Below are 19,352 nucleotides of genomic sequence, written 5' to 3' on the forward strand. Positions count from 1 at the left end.
GGCAGAGATTTGTGCCCAGTGTTCATCAGGGGATGATTCCAGACCAACACCTGTGAGGGGTGTAAGCTGCAGGATGGCACAGCTCTGAGCTGGGGTAGTGCTGCACAGTCACCCAAAACTGAGATGGGCGTGCCATTGTACAACCACATGGACCAGTCACAGAATGGGGGCTGTCCCTGGGGAGGAGGCTTAACCTGGGGTGAAACAGCTCCCTTGGGCTGCCAGCAAGCTCCAAAAAGACACAGCTAGGAGCCACCAGCAGGCAGAACTCACAGCTGCCTGGAGAACTCTGGCTGGAACTGCGGTGGTGATGGTAGAAAATCTGTGCATCATACTATAGCATCCACTTTTTTTTCCTGAAAACTTTTCTCTATGTTGGTAATAAATACCTTTCTGGATTTAGTTTTTCTACTTTTCTATGTACTCACATTAATTCAATCTCAAGCCCTTCTAAATTGTGTAAACCTTCTTTCAATAACTTGATATATCAGTATCTTAAAATGTATTGGGTACTGTATTTGGGTATTGTATCCATTTCATTTTCTTGCCCTAGTGCGTGGTTGTCTTGTTAGGATCCTTTCTCCTGAGCCTTGAGCATTCTCTGGGCTTCTCTCTGGATTAGATTTTCTGTTTCCTGGATCTCACTTTCTTGGTTCCCTTCCTTTATTACAGTAGAATATACCCTCCAGTGAGGGTGCATGTGAGGTAAACTGGCCAAGAATTGAATTTTTGAAAATGCCTTTATTTTTCTTAAGGATTAATACTTCAGCTAGGTATAAAATTCTAGAAAGTACTTTCCCTCAAAAACAGTGCGTCATTGCTCAATTATCTTCTAGCTTTCAAAGTTGTTGAGAAATCCAATTTGTTTCCTCTGATAGCCTGTGTTATCTTTTCTTTGTTCTAAGTGTCTTAAAATTTTACAGCGGTGTGCCTCAGTGTGGTTCATTATTATTCATTCATTGAGAGATACACTTCTCCATGGGTCACTTTTGCCCGCACAAGTCTTGTGGAGTATGCCAAGAACGCAAGGCTCTGACCGTCCTAAAATCAAGTCATTTCCCAAGGTTGTGTTTGCAGTGAACAACCTTAAGGATGAGATACCTCTCCATCCAGGACAGAAGGCAGGGTGCCTTATTGTTTCCCGTAAGGGCGGTAGGTCTCTCAAGCTCAGGATTCCTACGGGAGCTGACACAAACATGCCAATACTCTTGCTGCTTGCTCTTTCATGAGTATTAAATCAATCTTTACCTCTGATCTGGGAGTCTTATATCTTCTGTCTTGTACCCATGAAACAGTAGCAAGCTAACTTACTGATTACCAGTAGGGTAAAGTCAAATCCCACCTGCAACCATTGTTCTGGGCACTTGGTGGGCACTATCAATCTGAAGACGGCAAGCTTTTGAGTTATTTATTTGATGATTTCCGAGGGACCTGAGCTGCTACCTGCCACTCTTTCTTCTTTTTTAAAAATAATAGTTTACTGAGATAAAACTCACATACCATAAAAGCTGCCATTTTACATCGTGCAACTTAGAGGTTTTTATTATATTTAGAGAGTTGTGCAACCATCATCACTATATAATTTCAGCTTGTACCCCCAAGAAGAAAGTCCATACCCATTATCAGCCATTCCTCATTCTCTCTCCTGGCAACCACTAATCTACTTTCTACCTCTATAGGTTTTCCTGTTCTGGACATTTCATATAAATGCAGTTATATAATATGTGACTTTTTTGTGACTGGCTTCTTTCACTTAGCAAAATATTTTCAAGGTTTATCCACTGTTGGACTGACCCTTCTATCATTATAAAATGCTCTTATTTGTCTCTCTTAACAATTTTATTCTGAAGTCTAGTTAGTCTGACACTAGGATAGCCACTCCAGCTGTCTTCCCCAGCACTTTCATTGCTTTTATGAAGGAGTCAATTTTCAAAGACCTTTAGGTAACCATTCTGTTAAGCAGAAACTTTCACTACTTCTTAAACACCCTGATAGGTAATTTTTCTGTTTTTAGACCTCTTTTCTCCCCCATTTCCAAAGTTACCCTTTGGAGATGCTGTAATACTCAGTAGCCCCGTTGTTCGACTCCTGCTGAGGATCAGGTTTCTTGAGTTTGCTGAGTCGTTTCCGTGGGTCCTTCTCCTTTGTACCTGCCAACATTTTGTGACTGTTAACTCCTTTTCTATTTCCTTTCTCCTTTATCCCTTAAAAATAATGTCTTTACTCTTACATCAGTGGGCTTCCCAAAGGAACAGAGTTCAATGAGTGATTTCAATACTTAACCAGTATTTGAGGGCAAGTGCTTTAGCTGTTAGCTGCTTTTTTCTAAGTAACCTGAATTTTCTTGTATATTCTCCAACATTTTTTTTTATGATCAAAGGTTTTTTTCACTCTCAGGGGGACAGATACCTGCCAATATCCTAAATGTAAAGATAGTGCTTCTATTATCTTTCAAATTTAGATGTGGAATTTGAACACCTTTGATTCAAAATAAGAATAGTCAGTGGCTTCCAAGTTTTCCTGGGAGCAGTGGTTCCTGAACTTGACTTTACACAGAATCACCCTGAGGGCTTGTTCAAATACAGGTTGCTCGGCTCCATCCCCAAAGTTTCTGATTTAGGAGTCGGGAGGTGAGGCCCAAGAATTTGCATCTTTAGCGCGGTCCCAGGTGCTGCTGGTGCCTCTGGTCCCGGGGTGGGGCGCACTGAGTCTCTGCCTCCGTGTAGCATCAAAGGCATTCCCTGTGGCAGGCGAGGACATTAAGGAGGCAGATGGGAACAGAGAGGGAGAGCAGTAGGAGGTGGTGCACAGGGAGGAAAGGAATGAAGTGACTCTCCGTGCAAAACTTTAAATGGAAGCCCTGCAAATATATTTGTGGAATTTTAAAGTGGTTGGGAGTTAGAGCGGGTCTGGAGCAGTCAGTCCTTGTGTAATTGTATGAGAAACGCTAGGTTGAGGGTTGTTGTGACAGCAGGATTGTGGACATTTTGTTGGGTGGTCACTGTCCACAGGTTTCAGTTACCTCCCGAAATTTCTCCTCAGATCACCCTTTTCCTTGTTGCAAATCTGAGAGGGCAGGGACACTAACAAGTCCACATCAGCAGAAGATGGGACCTAGTGGCTGGTTTGGGTCACAGGTAGGAGCCTAGACTCAAGGCTGGGCTCTGGGTTATTTTCCTGCAGCCATTTGGAGATTCTGCCGTAATTCTCTCATTATTAGCCCTGGGGTTTTTGTTGTTCTCAGCATGTTCTTCTAGAGTATGGTTGCAAATATTGAGAAATAAATTTGTGGCTGCAGAAGATAGTATCCCAAATGATAGAGGTAGTTGGAAGGAAGCCGAGAGCAGTGAGAAGTCAAGCCCCTTGCCTTTGTGAGGCTGCCTGCCAGATGCTTCTATTACTGAAAGTGCAGGGCCCCTGGGTAGTTCCTGGTATTACCTCCGAAAGTGAGGAGCTGGGGAGAGAGGAAACAGGGTCTGGATAGATACGCGATGTGAGAAAGCAAGTTGTAGGAGGCTAGTTTTGCCTCCAACTTGTCACTTCCTTTCTCAGACTTGTTGTGATACTGTTTTACTCTGTAAAATGATGGTTTAGTTTTAGATAATTCCCAAAGGCGTTTCCATCTTGGGTATTCTTTGATTTTTCCAATATCACCTTGTATATCTTTTGGGCCGCCAGAGTAAGAAACTAAGTCTCTTGACTTCTAAGAGCTCGGAGCTCGGAGTTCATGGAAGATTCAGTCCGCCCTAAACCATGTGGTCCCAAAGGTTCCATGCTCCCTGGTAGCACTTCTCAATAGCTTTGGAACAGAAGGAAGTTCATTGCACGACAGATAGGCAGCCACACTGGGGAAAATATGATATATTGTGTTGTGTAGGCAAAAGTCAGTGTGATCCAATCCAGTCATCAGATTTTGAAACAAAGGCATGACCCTGGAACATGCTGTCGATGGCTAAGCATGGCCCTAGTCTTGTCTCCAAAAACAGTTTTAGAAAGATCAGCGTGTACTTGGCTGGTCTGTCTCTATGGAAATATCTCTCTCCTGAAATTTTTTCTCATTCTTATTTTGGAGGCAACTGAAATGCTCTGAAGATATTTAGTTGTAGCAGTAATTAGTTTGGCATTTTTTTAGCCTGTGTGCCAGGCTCTGTGTGAAGTGACAGAAATATAGAGAAAGACTCTTGAGCAGGGAAATGCATCTCATAGGAGGAGAGGAGAGAAGAGGCAAAAGAAAAAAAAAAGGCTCAAATTCATTTACCCATCCCTTCTTTTATTCCTCAGGGGTATGTTGAGCATTCACTATGTGTCCAGCTCTGTCCTGAGGGCTGGGGATGCAAAAGTAAATAAGACAGACACATGCCTGTGGTTCTTCAAAACTGCTTTTCAGTGAAGTTTGCTTCACCTTATGGTAGACGAAGCCAGGTCAGCCTGTGATGGGTGGCTAGATAGGCAAGATCAAGATCCTGGAGGGCTTCCCTGAGGAGGTGACCTGGGAAGGTAGAAACAGGTGGTAGCCAGGCGAGGAAAAGGCAGAAGGAACAGTTAGGGCAATGGCCGGCCAGAGGACGTGCTTAGTTGAGAACAGAATGAGGGTTTAAGGAAGAATGTTTGGAAATGAGACTCGAAAGGTAAGGTTCAGCTCCTGAAAGATTTTATCCCTTGTTGAGGTCCGTGGACTTTGACTCAAGGTAATGGGGAAACCACTTAAATATCTCATAATAGAGGAATTATTACAGAAGACTCAGCCATTTAAAAGATCATAAAGGTGATGTAACTACACAGATTTTGAGTTAAAAAAAAGTGGAACATAAAAATTGTGTGCTCACTGTGACTGCCGGTATGTAAGATACAACTATGACTATGTTCGAGCATGGGAGGATGTATGAAAGGAGGGTCTTTACTTTGCATTCTGCGAGTCTTTAAGAATCCCTTTATGATATCACTCAGCATCATATCTTTACTGCATGCCAGAAAGTAGCTCATAATACAATCCTTTCCCTTTGCCATCAAATATGGAGAGATCTAATAACTTTCATGCAGTTTTAAAAAGTTTGCGGTTATGGACCATCCAGAATAGGCGAATCCGTAGAGACAGAAAATAGATTGGTGGTTGCCAGGGCCTGGGGGAAGGAGGGACCTGGCAGTGACAGCTGACAGGTCTAGAGTTTCTTTTGGGGTTGATAGACACATTCTGGAATCAGTGGGGATGGCTGCACAACGTTGTGAAATACACAAAACCACTGAATTGTACACTTTGGTTAAAATGGTTAATTTTATGTTATGTGAGTTTTATCTCAGTAAAACATACAGGAGTCAAAAAAAATGCTGATTGGTGTTTCTTTTCTGGTAGTAAAGGGCAATCGGAAGTGTGAGTTGAACTGCCAGGCGATGGGCTACCGCTTCTACGTGCGGCAAGCTGAGAAGGTCATCGATGGCACACCCTGCGACCAAAACGGCACAGCCATCTGCGTGTCCGGGCAGTGCAAGGTACGTGCCCTGGACTTGGGTGTCTGGAGCGGATTCTCAGGGTCTTTGGCCGGTGACTGCTGACTCCGTTGCCTGTCAGGCTATGGCCTGCCAGCTACCCCCACCCCATGGCGGGGCAGGGTGCCCCTAAACCATGAGCTCTGGGAGAAATGGGCTGGGACAGGGCGAGTTGGTCCTCTCTGCTTTAGATCTCTGGGAGTCGCTCTGTCTCTCTCTGGCCTGTCAGTGAGTACATGATCTGTGTTCACACCACATGTGCGTCTAAAGAAAATGCCTCCACGGTCTTCCCTCTTTGGATCTGGAACTCCTTCCTTTCCTCTGAAGTGGAGGCTGTGAAAAGGGCCCTGGCAGTGCAGGCAAGAAACCGTTGGCGTCATAAGGGTGGCATTTTAAGGGCATGGCATATTTTATCTTGCCTCCCACCAGATGGGGCAGGCTTCCAAATGAAGGCTGTTAGTGCCTTTTATAGCAGACGTACTTTTAACAGGAAGAGTTTTCAGCCTCCTCGGACCTCTGAAGTCTGTTCCAGGAACTCCCCGCCCTGCATTCGGCAAACATTCTGGGCTTGAGAGAATCTCTGTGGGAGACCCACCTTTGACAGAAAGCACCATTTGGTTAAAAATGGGCACCTTCAATGAGATGGCACAAATCCCATAGCCACGTTAATTTAGGCCTGGACTGCCACCCACCCTGCACTTATAAATACATCACCAGCAGGTAAATGATGCTTTGGGACTCAGACCAAGATTCTGTCTTAATGAGCACTTGATAGCTGGCACGACTGATTTTCATCAAAGGAAGAGCTCTTTAGTTATCCCCTTGAAAGTTCCTGTTACTCTGAATGTGAGCTGCTGTAGAGTTCAGTATCAGAACTATTGAAGTGTGATTTATATGCATCATCTTCAACCTCCCCGCCTTTTTATTAATGAGGAGGCTTCAAATAGGATACAAAATAACTTACCAAGCCGCATGGATATATTCTCACATTTTGAATGAAAGTTAAGACAGGAAAAAGCTGTTGTATGGTATCTAGTGCATGCGTGGTGTCTTTGGAAGAGCAAAACCCAAAAGAATTAGGAGGTGGTGTGGAAGAGCCAGGGAGGCATGGGGGGAAATGCACCGGAGGCTGAGACCTGCCCGGCCTGCAATTTTCCCCTCCTGCAAAAACCGCTGGGATCCACACATCCACTCCGAGCCTCGCCGTCCTCAAATAATACCTAGAGAGTTCTGTTAGAGTTTCCTCATCTCCATCTCAGTGGTGTCTCTGTTTCTAAGTATGACCGAGCCTGAAATGATGGACCTTACAGCAGCCCAGCTTTTTCTTTCAGGTCCTGAATCAACTGTTTTATTTCCTGAATACAGGTGCATACTTCTGGGAGGTGGTCTAGTAACATGGTCAAAAAATGCCCTCTGAAGTCAGACTGCCTGGGTTCCAATCTTGCCTCTTCTACTGATTTACTGTATGACCTTCGCAAGTTACCGAAGTCCTCTGTGCCTCTGCACCAGGAGGACGATTGTACCTACCTCCTGTGTTTGAGTGAAGAATCATATGAGACTCTTAGAATGGTCTGGCATTTCATGCAGCATGCTGGCACTCACTAGAATTGCCATCATGTCTGTCCTGTTGTATTTGAGTTTTCCATGCAAAAGCACTTGCTGTTTGTTGGTTGGTTGATAGATGATAGATCTGTGAGAGTCACATGATCTTATGAGGCTGATACAGGGTGAATCACCAGGGATTACAGTTTCTGACTTAGTAGGACTGGGGAAGGGCCTCAGAGTACCAAATTCTCGTGTGGTTAAGATGCTGCTGGACCATACATCATACTTGGAGTAGCAAAGTTTCAAGGGATACTTTGATTAAACTATAGTTAACAAATAGTCAGAAATGTAAATGTAGAGTGGTGAAGTGACTTGGAAGGAAAAGAAGTGCGGTCTCTTTCCACTGGGGTAGCGTGTTTTCTTAGTGCTACATTGAGTATCTCCGAGCTGATGAGCTGAAAGAAAAACAAACACTTACAAGGACATGGGTATGGAACCTTACTTATTGATGAAAAGCATCCAAAGTGTAGGGCATCACAGTTTGAAGATGATAATTGCTACAAGACTGAAATAAACATTCCCCAGGATGTGAGTAGATTAATAGGAATCTGATGTTACAAGGACTACTTTGATATTACTATGCATCTGTTCTCTGTACATTTGCCTGAAATGTGCTCCTTGAAGTTGTTGGAGCCACTGACGATCCCGTCCTCTTTAGAACTTCAGTTCAAATAATCAGAAGTACATTTGCTTCCCAGGCTGAGGTTCTGTTTACTTCACAACATTCAAAGGGTAACGTGCCCTTTTCTGAATATTTGATTGGAAGCCCAGAATTCAGACTGGTATCTCTGCCTCCCTGACTCGTGGCTGAGAGCCATCCCACGTGGGCATGAGTGTCTGTGTCTGAAATAGCTCCAGAAAGCCTCTGCTGGCCACACCGTGTTGAAATGCAAACAAAAAGGCCTGCAAGAAAAGTTAATGAAGGACGACAAGCATTAGAGGAGAATATGGGCTAAACCCAGAAAAGAATAGCTGGGTAAGGGGTCCTCACCACACTAAGCCCTGTGCAAATAGGCAGGCTGCGTTCCCGAGTCCAAGCGAGCCCTCCCTGGCAGGCCTGCATTTACCCCACCGCTGGAGCAACTCTGTGTTTGAGATCCAAGAGTTGGAAGAGTGGTAGGAAGAATGCAGGCATCCTAGGTCTGGCTTAGGGGGGAACTTGGAATTGGAGAAAATGGGGGTCCCTCTCCAGTCTCTCAGAGCTAGATGACACCTCCTTTTACGGACAGGGACTCGTGTATCCCAAATGTGGGCCCACAGACAGGCTTTGAGAGGAAAGAGCTTTGGCCTTTTCTTTTCCTAAAGCAAGACAACGTATCTGCAGCCAGCAGAGAATCTGCCTCCTCAGCCCAACTCCTCCCCTCTAGACGTCAAATAGGAATGTCTGGCCTGTGTTCAGAGAAGGCTTTAAGACACTTCCAGCCCTGCCTAGTCATTAATGTCATTTATGGGAATGAAACAGCATTTATGTGTAATTAACAGCACAGTAATAACTTCTTTCATGAAGCATCACATTAACTGTGATGTGATTTTTTTACTTGACCTCAGCTTTAAGCTGTCTAAAAAGTTTGAATTTTCAGAGTTTGATGGTGTATGTGTTATTTTTGGTCACAACTTCATAAAAATGGATGAAACTTTGCCTTCAGCTTTATAGCAGGTGGCATTTAAAAGAACAAGGTCACTTGGGTAAAGGACTAGGAAATAAAAAACAACTTTTCAACTCTCTGGAGACCAGCTTTTCAGAAACCTAACCTTCCAGACTTGAATGATCCTGAAAGAGTCAGAATCACCCCAAGACTCACCCTTCTCTCCCCAAAAATGTCTTTGGTGGTAAAGGAACAGTCCTTCACTAAGAGCCTGGCAATCAATAGGCTGAAAACCTCAGAGGACGAAAGTGCTGGAGTTGATACAAGCTAGCAAGGAGCCATTTCTGAGAATTTCCCTCATTCCAGACACTGTGCTATGTGCATTACAGACCAACAGGCATCATTAATCCATTTGTCTTCACAACCACGCAGTCAACAGGAATTATCAACCCCCGTTTTACAGCAGACTGTTAGATGAGTGAGTTGGACGCATTAAGTACTGCATAGGGACTGACTATCAATAGGGTGTTCTAGGCGGACCTCTTCATCAGAACAGAAAGACTAGTTTATATGTGCTGGGAAGAAGCCCATGTGCTTAAGTGTCTCCCCTCTTCTGAGTTTATTTTCATCACTGCCTCTTTCCAAAACAGACTGTCTTTCCAAAACACACATCAGGGCATGCCTCTCTTTTGCCTAAATTCCATCTGTGGCTCCCCATTGCCTCTGGAGTAAAGTTGAGGCCCCACATCATCTGTCTGCCTCCTGCCTGCCCCCCCTTGGCTGGGCTGGGCCCCGTTGCTCGCTGAGCCAGCAGGCCTGCAGGGTTGTTCCCTCATGAGAAAGTACACACCGTCCCAAGTCAGCCTGGAGTGCTCTTTCGTGCCCACTCTTGGCCACCTGGTCTGCTCAAAAGCCACTGGCTGAGCCCCTGGAGCACTGTCTCCCTTCTCCTGCTGCCACTTACTGTGGCTGTTTGTTCCCAGTGCCCCCACCCACCACACCGCAAGGCTGTGAGCAATTGCATAGGTGCTCAAAATAAATGTGTAAATGGATTGAGGTCTTGATGACTCAATGGACTGGAAGTCAGCAAATGAAATGAGTCTTAAATCCATCACGGAGTTTTCTCATTTGGGGCTGGGATGGGCAGTTGAGTGCAGATAAAACGAGAGCCCGAAGTCCCCTTGGCTGGTCCCCAGAACCCAAGGCCTCAAAGGTTAAAGGGAATTCTTGGTGCCTCCCAACCTCCTGTCCCCGTCATCTTATTTTGCTCACTCTGAACCTCTCGAGTCCCTTCAGGGCTAATGACAGGAAGAACCTAAGCGGGGGTGAGAGAGCACACTCCCACGGCGACTTCTGTTGAAGGGAAAGAACGTGCTCCTGCCCCGGACCTGCCCCCTCTCACCTGCAGCAGGTCATGGCTTCCATTTGGGGTGCTTCCTGCAGCCCACCATCCATCTGCACTCAGAGGGCCTTTCACACCAACTCCCCAAGCTGGGATGCTGCTAGGGTTCCCCCGGAACACAGCCAGTGTCACATTCATCCAATCAATGAAAGCAAGATAACCATTTCCAAACGTGTAGAGAGAAGCTCTGGGCCAGTGTGTGTCACCCTAACGGGGAAGGAGGACATACTGGACGTGTGTACCTGGGTGTGCACTTGCGTGTGTTCAGGCCCTGGGTTTCCAGCCTCCTCCTTGTAAACCACTGTTGTGCTTTCCTGAGCCAAGCGGATCGACCTGCTCGCTTCTGTGCTGTTTGTCTTCAGTTACCTTTTTTTCTTTTGGTTACTGACTTTATTTTGTGGACTTTGCATAGAGTTCCGCTCTTACCAAGAGAATTGTTATTCTCATTATAAATTTTTATTCGTAATAAAATAATAATAACTAATTATTATTATTACCAACAGAACATTCATGTTGGATAAAGTGTTCTCACTTTTGCCAGACATCTCTGTGGTTTGGCCTTGAAATAGGGTGGAGAGCCTTTAATTTGTTTGAATTCTGAGCTTTTGTGACACTTTGTGGGCCCCCTCTTGTATTCCTACCCCAAGCAAACTGTTCTAAAACTACTTTCTGCTTGTGACTATTAAAATGCTTATTATATTATGCTATAGTTATTTGGACATATGTCTGAGCTCCTAAAGGAGACGGCTGTTTGTAACCTCATTGCTTAATGCACTAAGATTATTCAAGAAATGGTCTTTAAATGTATGAGTAAAGAACAAGTTAGAAACTGGCTGTATAACCCCTTTTCCTAAAAATAAACAAGAATAGGATTAACAAAGCATTTAAAGTTCAGAGCCCAGGCCTTGTTCTCAGGTCCTCTTGAAATCTTAAACTGAAATCTACACAAAATCTGATGAAAGTTGCCTTATTATATGTACCTCTTCTCCATTATCTATGATTTTTCTCAATTTCAATCATTGGAACCACTACCTAACATAAAAACTGTTTTGACTTCTTAGTGAATGCATACTTGTTAATTCATTAATAACCCAAGCAATATATATAGTTATTAGTTAATTAAGTAAATAATCTTCACTGCTCACTGTCATTCACTGGGCTAGGCATGGGAGCTAAAACCATGGAAAAGATTCCCATGGTTCCTGCCCACATTGAGCTAAAAAACCGAGTAGAGAAAGTAACGAAGATAAAGGGTCAGTTAAGGGAAGGAATTACAAATTTTTATGAGCACAGTGAAATTAATAGGGGACCTGAAATAGTGAACAAAAAAAAAAAGGTGGGAAGCACACATCAGATGGAGTGTTGGGGAAGGTCTCCAAGGAGGGTCGAGGTCAAGGTAGTAAGTGGGGATTGGAGAAAATGTGTGCCCAGTGTGCAGCCTGGGCCCCAGTGCAGATGCTGTGCTCGGGAGCTGATAGATCTGTAGACTATGACGCCGTGCTTTCTCCCTGCTCTCTGCCCTTGGGTTAACCCGGTTCCCTCCTGGTGGTGCCATCCTTAGTTCCTCCAAGGTGCCCTCGCATCTTCCTGAGCACACACTGCCTTAGCAATAGAAAGTCCCCCATGAAGTCATTCTTTAGGCTCAGAAGGACTCCCTGGAAACTGGATGATAAAATGCGTCAACAACAAGGTTTGGGCTCAGCCAGTATCTGTAATATTAGACCACGTAGAAGAGGAGTTGATGGGGTAAAATCAGGGTAGAATACTCAGAGCTTCCAACCTGCCCTTCCTGGCGGCCCCTCCTGTACAGGAGCCTCAGAAGAATGAGGAATTCAGGGTCCCTTGCCCCAGCCTTCTGCAGGAATGGGCAATACCCCCACCCCGCAACACACAGATACACACACACGCACAAAGGGAACTTAAAGAACTGTTCTATCTAAATGGGCAGCGTGGCGACTGGCGCTTGTAACTGAGAACTGCGAGGAAGCCTCAGCCAGCTGCCCTGGGCCAAGCAGTCCCCCTCTGCCCCAGTCCAGCCCTCTGCTGCTTCCGCACTAAGCACAGACTAGCAGCATCGTCGGAGTTCAGTCTGTTAGGATACATGAGCGCAACTCTACAGGTGATGCTCTAAAAGGCACGTAATAACATTTTAGGGATGCAGAAAACGGTGCTGCGTGAAAGCCCAGCCAGTCTCTGTTCAGACTCCCAAGGCTGAGGCCACGGGGAGCAGAAGCCCCTTTCCTTTTGGTCCCTGTGCACATTCCTGCTGACTCAGCTCATGTTCTTCACCAGTAATACTGATGTAGGATCAGAATATCTTTTTAATGTAGGCTGCTTAACCTGATGATGACGCCATCCGAGTCTGAACGTTCAAGAGGTAAAGGGGAAGCCCATCGTCCTGACACCAAGTTTGGGCCTCTCGTTTAAATTTCTGCCAAAATCAGGTCAGACCAAGCAGTGAGGAGCTCTGCTACTAGGATAGAAAAGCTTAGAAAAATGTCCTGAAGTGTTGTTCATCTAGACAGATAGGTATTTGAGGATAAAAGTGCCAGATGAAGACACCTAGAATTTTTATTTCGTATCTTTAATAGATATTTATGTAACTCAAACATCAGTAACTATACTCCCCTGCCCCCTACCCTGTGCCCCAACAGGAAAAAAAACATTGTTCGATAGTTTCTTTTTTAAGGCAGTTATTTTTACGTATCTACAAGCTCACTGGTGTGTTCTTTTCCCCTTCTTTTTGATACATATGATAACATACGACACACAAAGCTCTGGACCTTGCTTTTCTTACTTAACATACCCTTGGTGATCTTCCCATTTAAAGAAAGCTCCATCTAAAGAAACTCATCCTCATTTTCACAAGTGCATGAGTGACTTACCTGCCATTTGTTAACTGTGAAGTGAATTTAGTCTTCATCCAGTCTTTTACCATTACCAGCAACACTGCAGTAAGTACTCTTGTGCATGGGCTTATTTTACACGTTTGCAAGTATCTGTATTAGGATAAATTCTTAGAAGCAAGTCAAGAGTCCATATGTACTTGAGATTTTAATTCCTAGTGGGTGGCAAATTGCTCTCCAGAGTGGTTGAAACAACTAACACTCCCACCAACAATGTGTGTGGGTGGTGTGTTGTCCAACATTTGAGTTTTTGCCAATCTGATAAGTGACAAATGGTATCTCGGGTAGTTTTCATTTGCATCTATCTTCCTTTGAGTGAGGTTAAGCATCTTTTAGTATGTTTGAGAACCATTGAGAGGCTGGAGTGGGATGAGTAAGGGGCCTTGAATGCAGAATTTAAGGAGGTGCTTAATTAAATTGAATTATCAGAGTCTCCTTAAATTTTATGCCTTAGGCACCTTACCAGCCCTGCTCTAATCCCAGCCCCACACACAGCACAGCCCTGCTGCCTGGGGACCATTTACATTCCTTCGGTGTGATCTGTTTTTCTATGGGGTTATTGAGGTTTTTCTAATTTGTAACAACTTACATGAAAGAGGTTTTTTTAATGACATAAATGGCAAGTTTTTCTTTCTTTTTTTTTTTATTTTCCTGGCAGCCTTTTGACTTATGACTTTCCTTATGGGGTTTTGTTTTGTTTTTTTTGCCATGCAGAAGTTTCCAATTTTTTTTTTTTAGCAATTTTCTCTTTGGTGATTCTAGATTTTGTGTCAAGGGAAGAACTACACTTGGAAGTTTAAAATAATTCTCCTACATCCTCTTTCAGTAATTTATGTCTCTATGCTTTCCTTTTTTATATTTTATATTAATCCATTTGTAATTTGCCCTCATGTACCATGTGAGGTATGGTTTCAGTTTTACTCTCTTTTCATGTGGCTACCCGGTTATGCCCTGACCATAACTGATTAAATCCTTCACGCCCTATTTTGGGGCTCCCTTTTTATTTACATATGTGTGTATGTATTTGGGGTTTTCTATTCCACGCCATTAGTCTGTAAGTGTACTTCTGTGTGAACACCGGAACATGTATTTTGAAAGAGAAATAAAATGTACTGGAATTTAAACTTATAAAAGGTAAACTTACTCTGTGCTTGGAGCTCAGGCACTTGCAGACTTTCAACGGAAACCTTTTTGTTTATCACTTGAAAAAGTCATCTGTATTTAGGGGTCATAGCAAGACTTTATATTCACAATACATTTTAACTTGGTTAAGAAATGAATGTTCTCTGACTTTTGACACTGGGGGAATAGAAGTTACAATCATGAAAAGGACCAGAGAACAAAGCCCTGGTAGGCCAGCTCAAGATGTCATGAATGGCTGGGGGACAGCAAAAAACAACGATTATAACTACAAAGGAAGTGGAAGATTTATTGGAAAACAGTAAAAGTTCCAGCAGCTATTTGCTTTTAGAACAAACTGGATTTGACAGGGGAACAAAATGATGCTCCCAAGAGCAACCCAGCTCACGAGGTGCCATATTCTGTCATTCAGTAAACAGCATTACCTTCTGCAAGTTTTATTTTATACAGATCCTATCAATGTCTAAAGTTTATCAGCCCATCTCCTGATGGTTTGAGATTTACTGTTTTTGTTACGTATTTTTCTTCTGTTTTATTTTCACAGTACTCTGCAAGATGCTAGTAACTGTAGCATTTAAGGATATTCTAGACCTGGTCTCCTAACCAAATGTTGAAAGAGTGCCAGGTGTTTTGCCTTACCTCACACTTACCCACGTGGACTTAGGAAGGAAGGTCAGTAATGGCCATAATTGTCAAGGGACTGAATACTTGTATGTAAAAGGATCTGGGATTCAAACATTCGGTCTCCAAATATTAGCCTTGTTTTCTCGAAACTCTACCTGACAAAACGTTGAAGTGTGTTTGTCTCCTAGGGAGAGCTATGATATGCCCCTATTCCTGGGGGGGAGCAGGGGAAGATCTTTGTATCCTGTAGGTTTCAAATCAGTTTCTAAAAGCCTACTCTGAATACTTCTAAAAAATGCACACAATGTGGGGTTTCAAACATATGATATAAATAAATGCAATGGCCGGAGTTCCAACGATGTTATTTCTTACTTGGAGGTAAATGGGCTTTTTGTTGAGTCGCTCCAAGTGAGGCTAGAGAACATTCAGTATTTTGTAAATAGAAGTCTGTGTCTCATTGCTGTCTTCTGGTTTTTGTAAATGACGTAGCACAATATCAAGTCAGTAAGATTTTAATGTTTCTTGGTGATGGTTTTTTCCATTACCTTCTGAAGGATGGTTTTGTAGAACTGGTTGATAGTGACATCTAGTGTTCCAATATTGAAACTACATGTCCTTAAGCCACTTCTAGGAAAACAGGCTTACATCACTGTTAACTCAGGACTGGCGGTAGACAAACCAGGCCAAAATGAAAGTAAGTGGAAGTGGAATAATGCAGGCAATAATGGGACAAATCTGAATTAGAAGGGTGATTTCTCCTCCATGACAGCACCAAGAACGGTAAATAACACTTGGGGGCAACTGTGTATGTAAAAAGTAATGCAAACCGCTCTTTGCTTCCTTACTTAGTTGGGAATCAGTTGCTTTGGTTCAGCCCTTTTTTCCTTCCCCAAACCAGGTGCGGGTGTGAATTCGCTCATCAGATTGTCTTAAGCAAGGTAATATAATTTCTCTGAGACTCAGTTCCCTTAAATACAAACTAGAGAGCCTGAGACCGCCCCCATGCGATTCTGGAGTTGTTAAATGAGCCATCTTTGTGTGTTGGAAGATCTGAGCTCAGCGCGGGGGGTGGGGGGACCCGCTTGAACATTCAGTGGTAGTGCTGGTGGTGACAGAGGTGGGACAATGTGTCTGAGGCTTGTTGGCATGGATCTGGTCTGGGGTAGCAAGTACAGACAGGGACCAAGAACTGAGACTGTAGCTAGATCCCGGGAACAGTGAACAAGGGGAGCCGTGTCCTGATACAAACCGGAAATGTGCACCGTGTGAGGCTCAGATGAAGGGAATCATGGTGAAAGGCATGGAGCTGAGAGCTGCTTCCGGACCGACTTGGGATACAGAGGGACGGAGGGAAGCGATGGGCATCCTTGGGAAAGATGTGTCACCCATAACGAGCTTTAAGAAGATACAGTGAAGTACAGAGGCAGTTACTTAATCTGCCACTCACAAGCTGGGTCTCCTTTGTTAAATCTCTTGACTTTTGGAGCCCCATTTTCCATTATGTAAAGTGGGGATTATAGCTTTACTGACCTGGCGAACCGTGGTGAGGGTTAAATGAGAAGATGTGTGTAAGATCCTTAGTACAGCCTCGGGCACAGCAGGCTTAGAGAACACACAATAACGACTAGCTGGGTTGCTATCTAAAAGGGAGGGGATGGAAGCAGAAAATCACAAGCAAAACTCTACTCAGCCCTGGGGCACAGCGTTGATTGCTCTCTGCCTTTCTACTGGCTGCTCCCTCTACCTAGAAATCCTTTTCTTCCTCTCTCTCCTGCATTATTCACCTCTGGGAGGCCTTCCCGGACTCTGTCTTTCCCATACTGCTCCTTGTCCTCTGTCCCCAGTCCCCGCAGTGGGACTGTAGTGTCACTGTTCATTTACATGAGTGACCTCCCTGATGAGAAGTCAGCCTTGAGAACAGACTGACCGAAATTAAGTGCTTAAGAAATGGTGATAGAACGGATGAAGACAGAAGGGAGAAGGACAGGAGAAGAGCAGAGAGTAAAACAAGCCTGGTAAATGTTCGCTGAATCTAGGGGAAGGGTATGCGGGTGTTATTGAACTATTCTTGCAAATTTTTCTTTAGGCTTGTAATCCTTTAAAGATACAAACCTGGAGGGGGAAAAAAGGTGACAGATTTTCCCTTTTCCTTTTTGCATTCAAAGCATTTCTCTTGCGGGGAGATTGGACTGGGCTCTGACACCTGCCGTGTGCTTCCCCCTTCCTCGCCCGGCCTTCCTGGGCTGCTCCGCTGCGTATAAATACTGCTCCGATCCAAACAGTGAAGCAAAGTCTCTTTACCTGACCTGGCTTTGATCAAGTTAAGAGAAAAACAGATCCCTCTCCTTCTATATATGAACTTCCCTTGATCTTGCTTGGAAGCCACAGTGTATTTTGGATTTCGGGGTGGAGAGGAAGACTGTCAAAGTTTGCAAAGAGGAAGCACTGAAACTGTCCTTAGACAACACCTGCTCAGTTCTGAAGTAAAACGAACACAACTATTGTCCCTTCCAGCTCCCCCTGCTGGGCATTTGCAGAACTGCAGCATCTCAGATCACTTGTAAAACATTCCGTATGCTGTGCTTTAGAAAAGCACAAAAGGTGCCCGTTCAAAGCGGTAGCCTCTTCCACTTCCTTCTGCAACAAGCATTTCTGAAATCATTAAGCTCTGTATTGAATCAAAACGCAATGGGCAGAGGCAATGTCACAAGGAAAGCTACAGAGCAAATGCTCTTCAAACACTTCTGTTTATTTTATTTTATTTTTTGGTAGAAAGTGCATGAAGCAAATCCTAGAAGTAAGAACTGCCACACATCCCTTCCGTTAGGTGAATTGCTTGAAGAACAGATGCTTTTTCTCAAGTCTCTCCTGTGATTATCCAAGGCTGAGCTGGTACTTTGTGAGATAATAGACTTTTTGTCAACATCAAAATACAGTGCCTTAGGAAATGGAACTTTCCAACAGTGGAATGGCCCATTTCATGTGGTAATTAATGCCTTCCCTATTAAAAATGGTGTGAATGCCTAGTAAATGCTGATAAACTGGGCGTGGTGGGCATGCAAGTGTATAGATGATATATGGAATACAGACAAATTGATAAGCTGGTTCTGGAAAATGGGGTGGTTAAATTGAGTGGAGGTTGGGACAGAATCACCTCTAGATTCCTTTCCATCAAAGATTCTGTGAATCAGACATTCTAAACATTTAGAGTCTAAAGCACTGAATCAACCTGGTATCCTAGTTTAATACTTTGATACCAACTCTCCTGTGTCCACAAGTGACTTTCCTAACTTGTCTAGCGTTTATCAATTTAATTCTTGGTGAGTAGACAGAAATTTACCAAGAGAATCAGTATGTCCTTGGTAAGCCAGGCCTCTGTCCTGAGCTCCAGACTCATATTAATTTATAACTGTGCACTTCCACCTAGAAATGCTCAATGTCATAAAATCTGAAGTCATTACATTTCCCTACCACTCTTGCCTTTCTGATTTTGACAAATAGCATCTCCATACCATGTGTCTTCCAAGCCAGACCAGCTGGAAACCCACGTTCTTCCCTTCCCACATCCAGAGGCGGTCAAGTTCTGCCCATTACTGTAGCCTGGAAGTCTCCTGAGGCCACTGCCTCCTGCCCCCTTGCAGTCTTTGCTCCTCTTCATATCTTGAGTCATTTGTTTTTTGGACAGTTGCAGGGGTCTCCCAACTGGTCTTCCTGCCTCTTTTCTTGTTCTCTTTCAGTCGAGCTTTCCTTTGCTGCCACAGGGATTCTAAAATATAAATCAGAGCAGTTACCCGCCTGCTTCTGTGACCATTTTGCCTGTCCTCATTATCCACAGATAAAATCCAAGTTCTCTCTACCCTTAAAGCATACACCCAGCCATACCACACGAGGTAAAGCTCTCCAAATGGGCCATGCCTCTGTTTTATGCCTCTGGGCTTTGCCCTTCCTACTTCTGCTTGGAATGTCTCTTCTTCTTTATACAAATAGCAAGTAGCTGTTCACTGTGCAAGGTTCAGCTTGGGTGCCATTTCCTCTCTTGGTCCCAGGAGAGAGAGTAGATGTCTCTTCCTGTTATGCCCCAAACAGACTTCTATCAAGACATCTGTAATTCTTTATTGCCCTTTTTGATTTACATGTCTGCCTCCCCGTGGATGCTCAGAAACATGGATGCTTGAACTAGTGAGTAACCTTGTCTTCCTCATTTTAACCCTCCATTGACTAGCACAGTGAGTCAGCACATAGTATTTACTCAAAAGATGTTTGTTCAAATGAACAAATCAATCTATTAATTATAACCTTGAAACTGTTCGACATTGTTCACCTGGAGCTGGTGGCATCGTCTTACAATGTCTTCATTCTTCACTAGGTCTTACCTGAATATCCCCTGATCTCACAACCACACAGGACAGGTGTGTCACATTTACAGCGGCACCCCCAGAGTGCATGTTCTGATGCCCATCAGCTTGATGAGCAGGAGGTCTTCTGCTTTCTTGGCTGATTCTCCCAATCATTTCCAATGGTGAAATCAGGTAGGCAGCTGGGTAGCCCAAGTGTGAAGTTCAAGGACTGGGCAGGATCATTGTTTTAGCTGGCTGGGAAGAAGTG

The 19,352-nt window shown here is 44.0% G+C and overlaps 1 protein-coding gene across 2 annotated transcripts in view; it reads left to right on the forward strand.

Annotated features, from left to right (window-relative positions):
* Window positions 1–19,352, forward strand: part of THSD4 (thrombospondin type 1 domain containing 4) — a 528,195-nt gene that overhangs the window by 227,547 nt on the left and 281,296 nt on the right. For both annotated transcript variants that reach the window (XR_012120776.1, XM_073212115.1), the window contains exon 7: window positions 5,351–5,487. Coding sequence is in view for 1 of the 2 variants with exons in the window: in XM_073212115.1 (XP_073068216.1) it covers window positions 5,351–5,487 (137 nt within the window). In the remaining variant the exon portion in view is untranslated. The remainder of the gene's footprint in view (window positions 1–5,350; window positions 5,488–19,352) is intronic.

The sequence above is a fragment of the Manis javanica genome, chromosome 8 (assembly GCF_040802235.1).
Source record: "Manis javanica isolate MJ-LG chromosome 8, MJ_LKY, whole genome shotgun sequence".
In the NCBI taxonomy this organism is placed as follows: domain Eukaryota; kingdom Metazoa; phylum Chordata; class Mammalia; order Pholidota; family Manidae; genus Manis; species Manis javanica.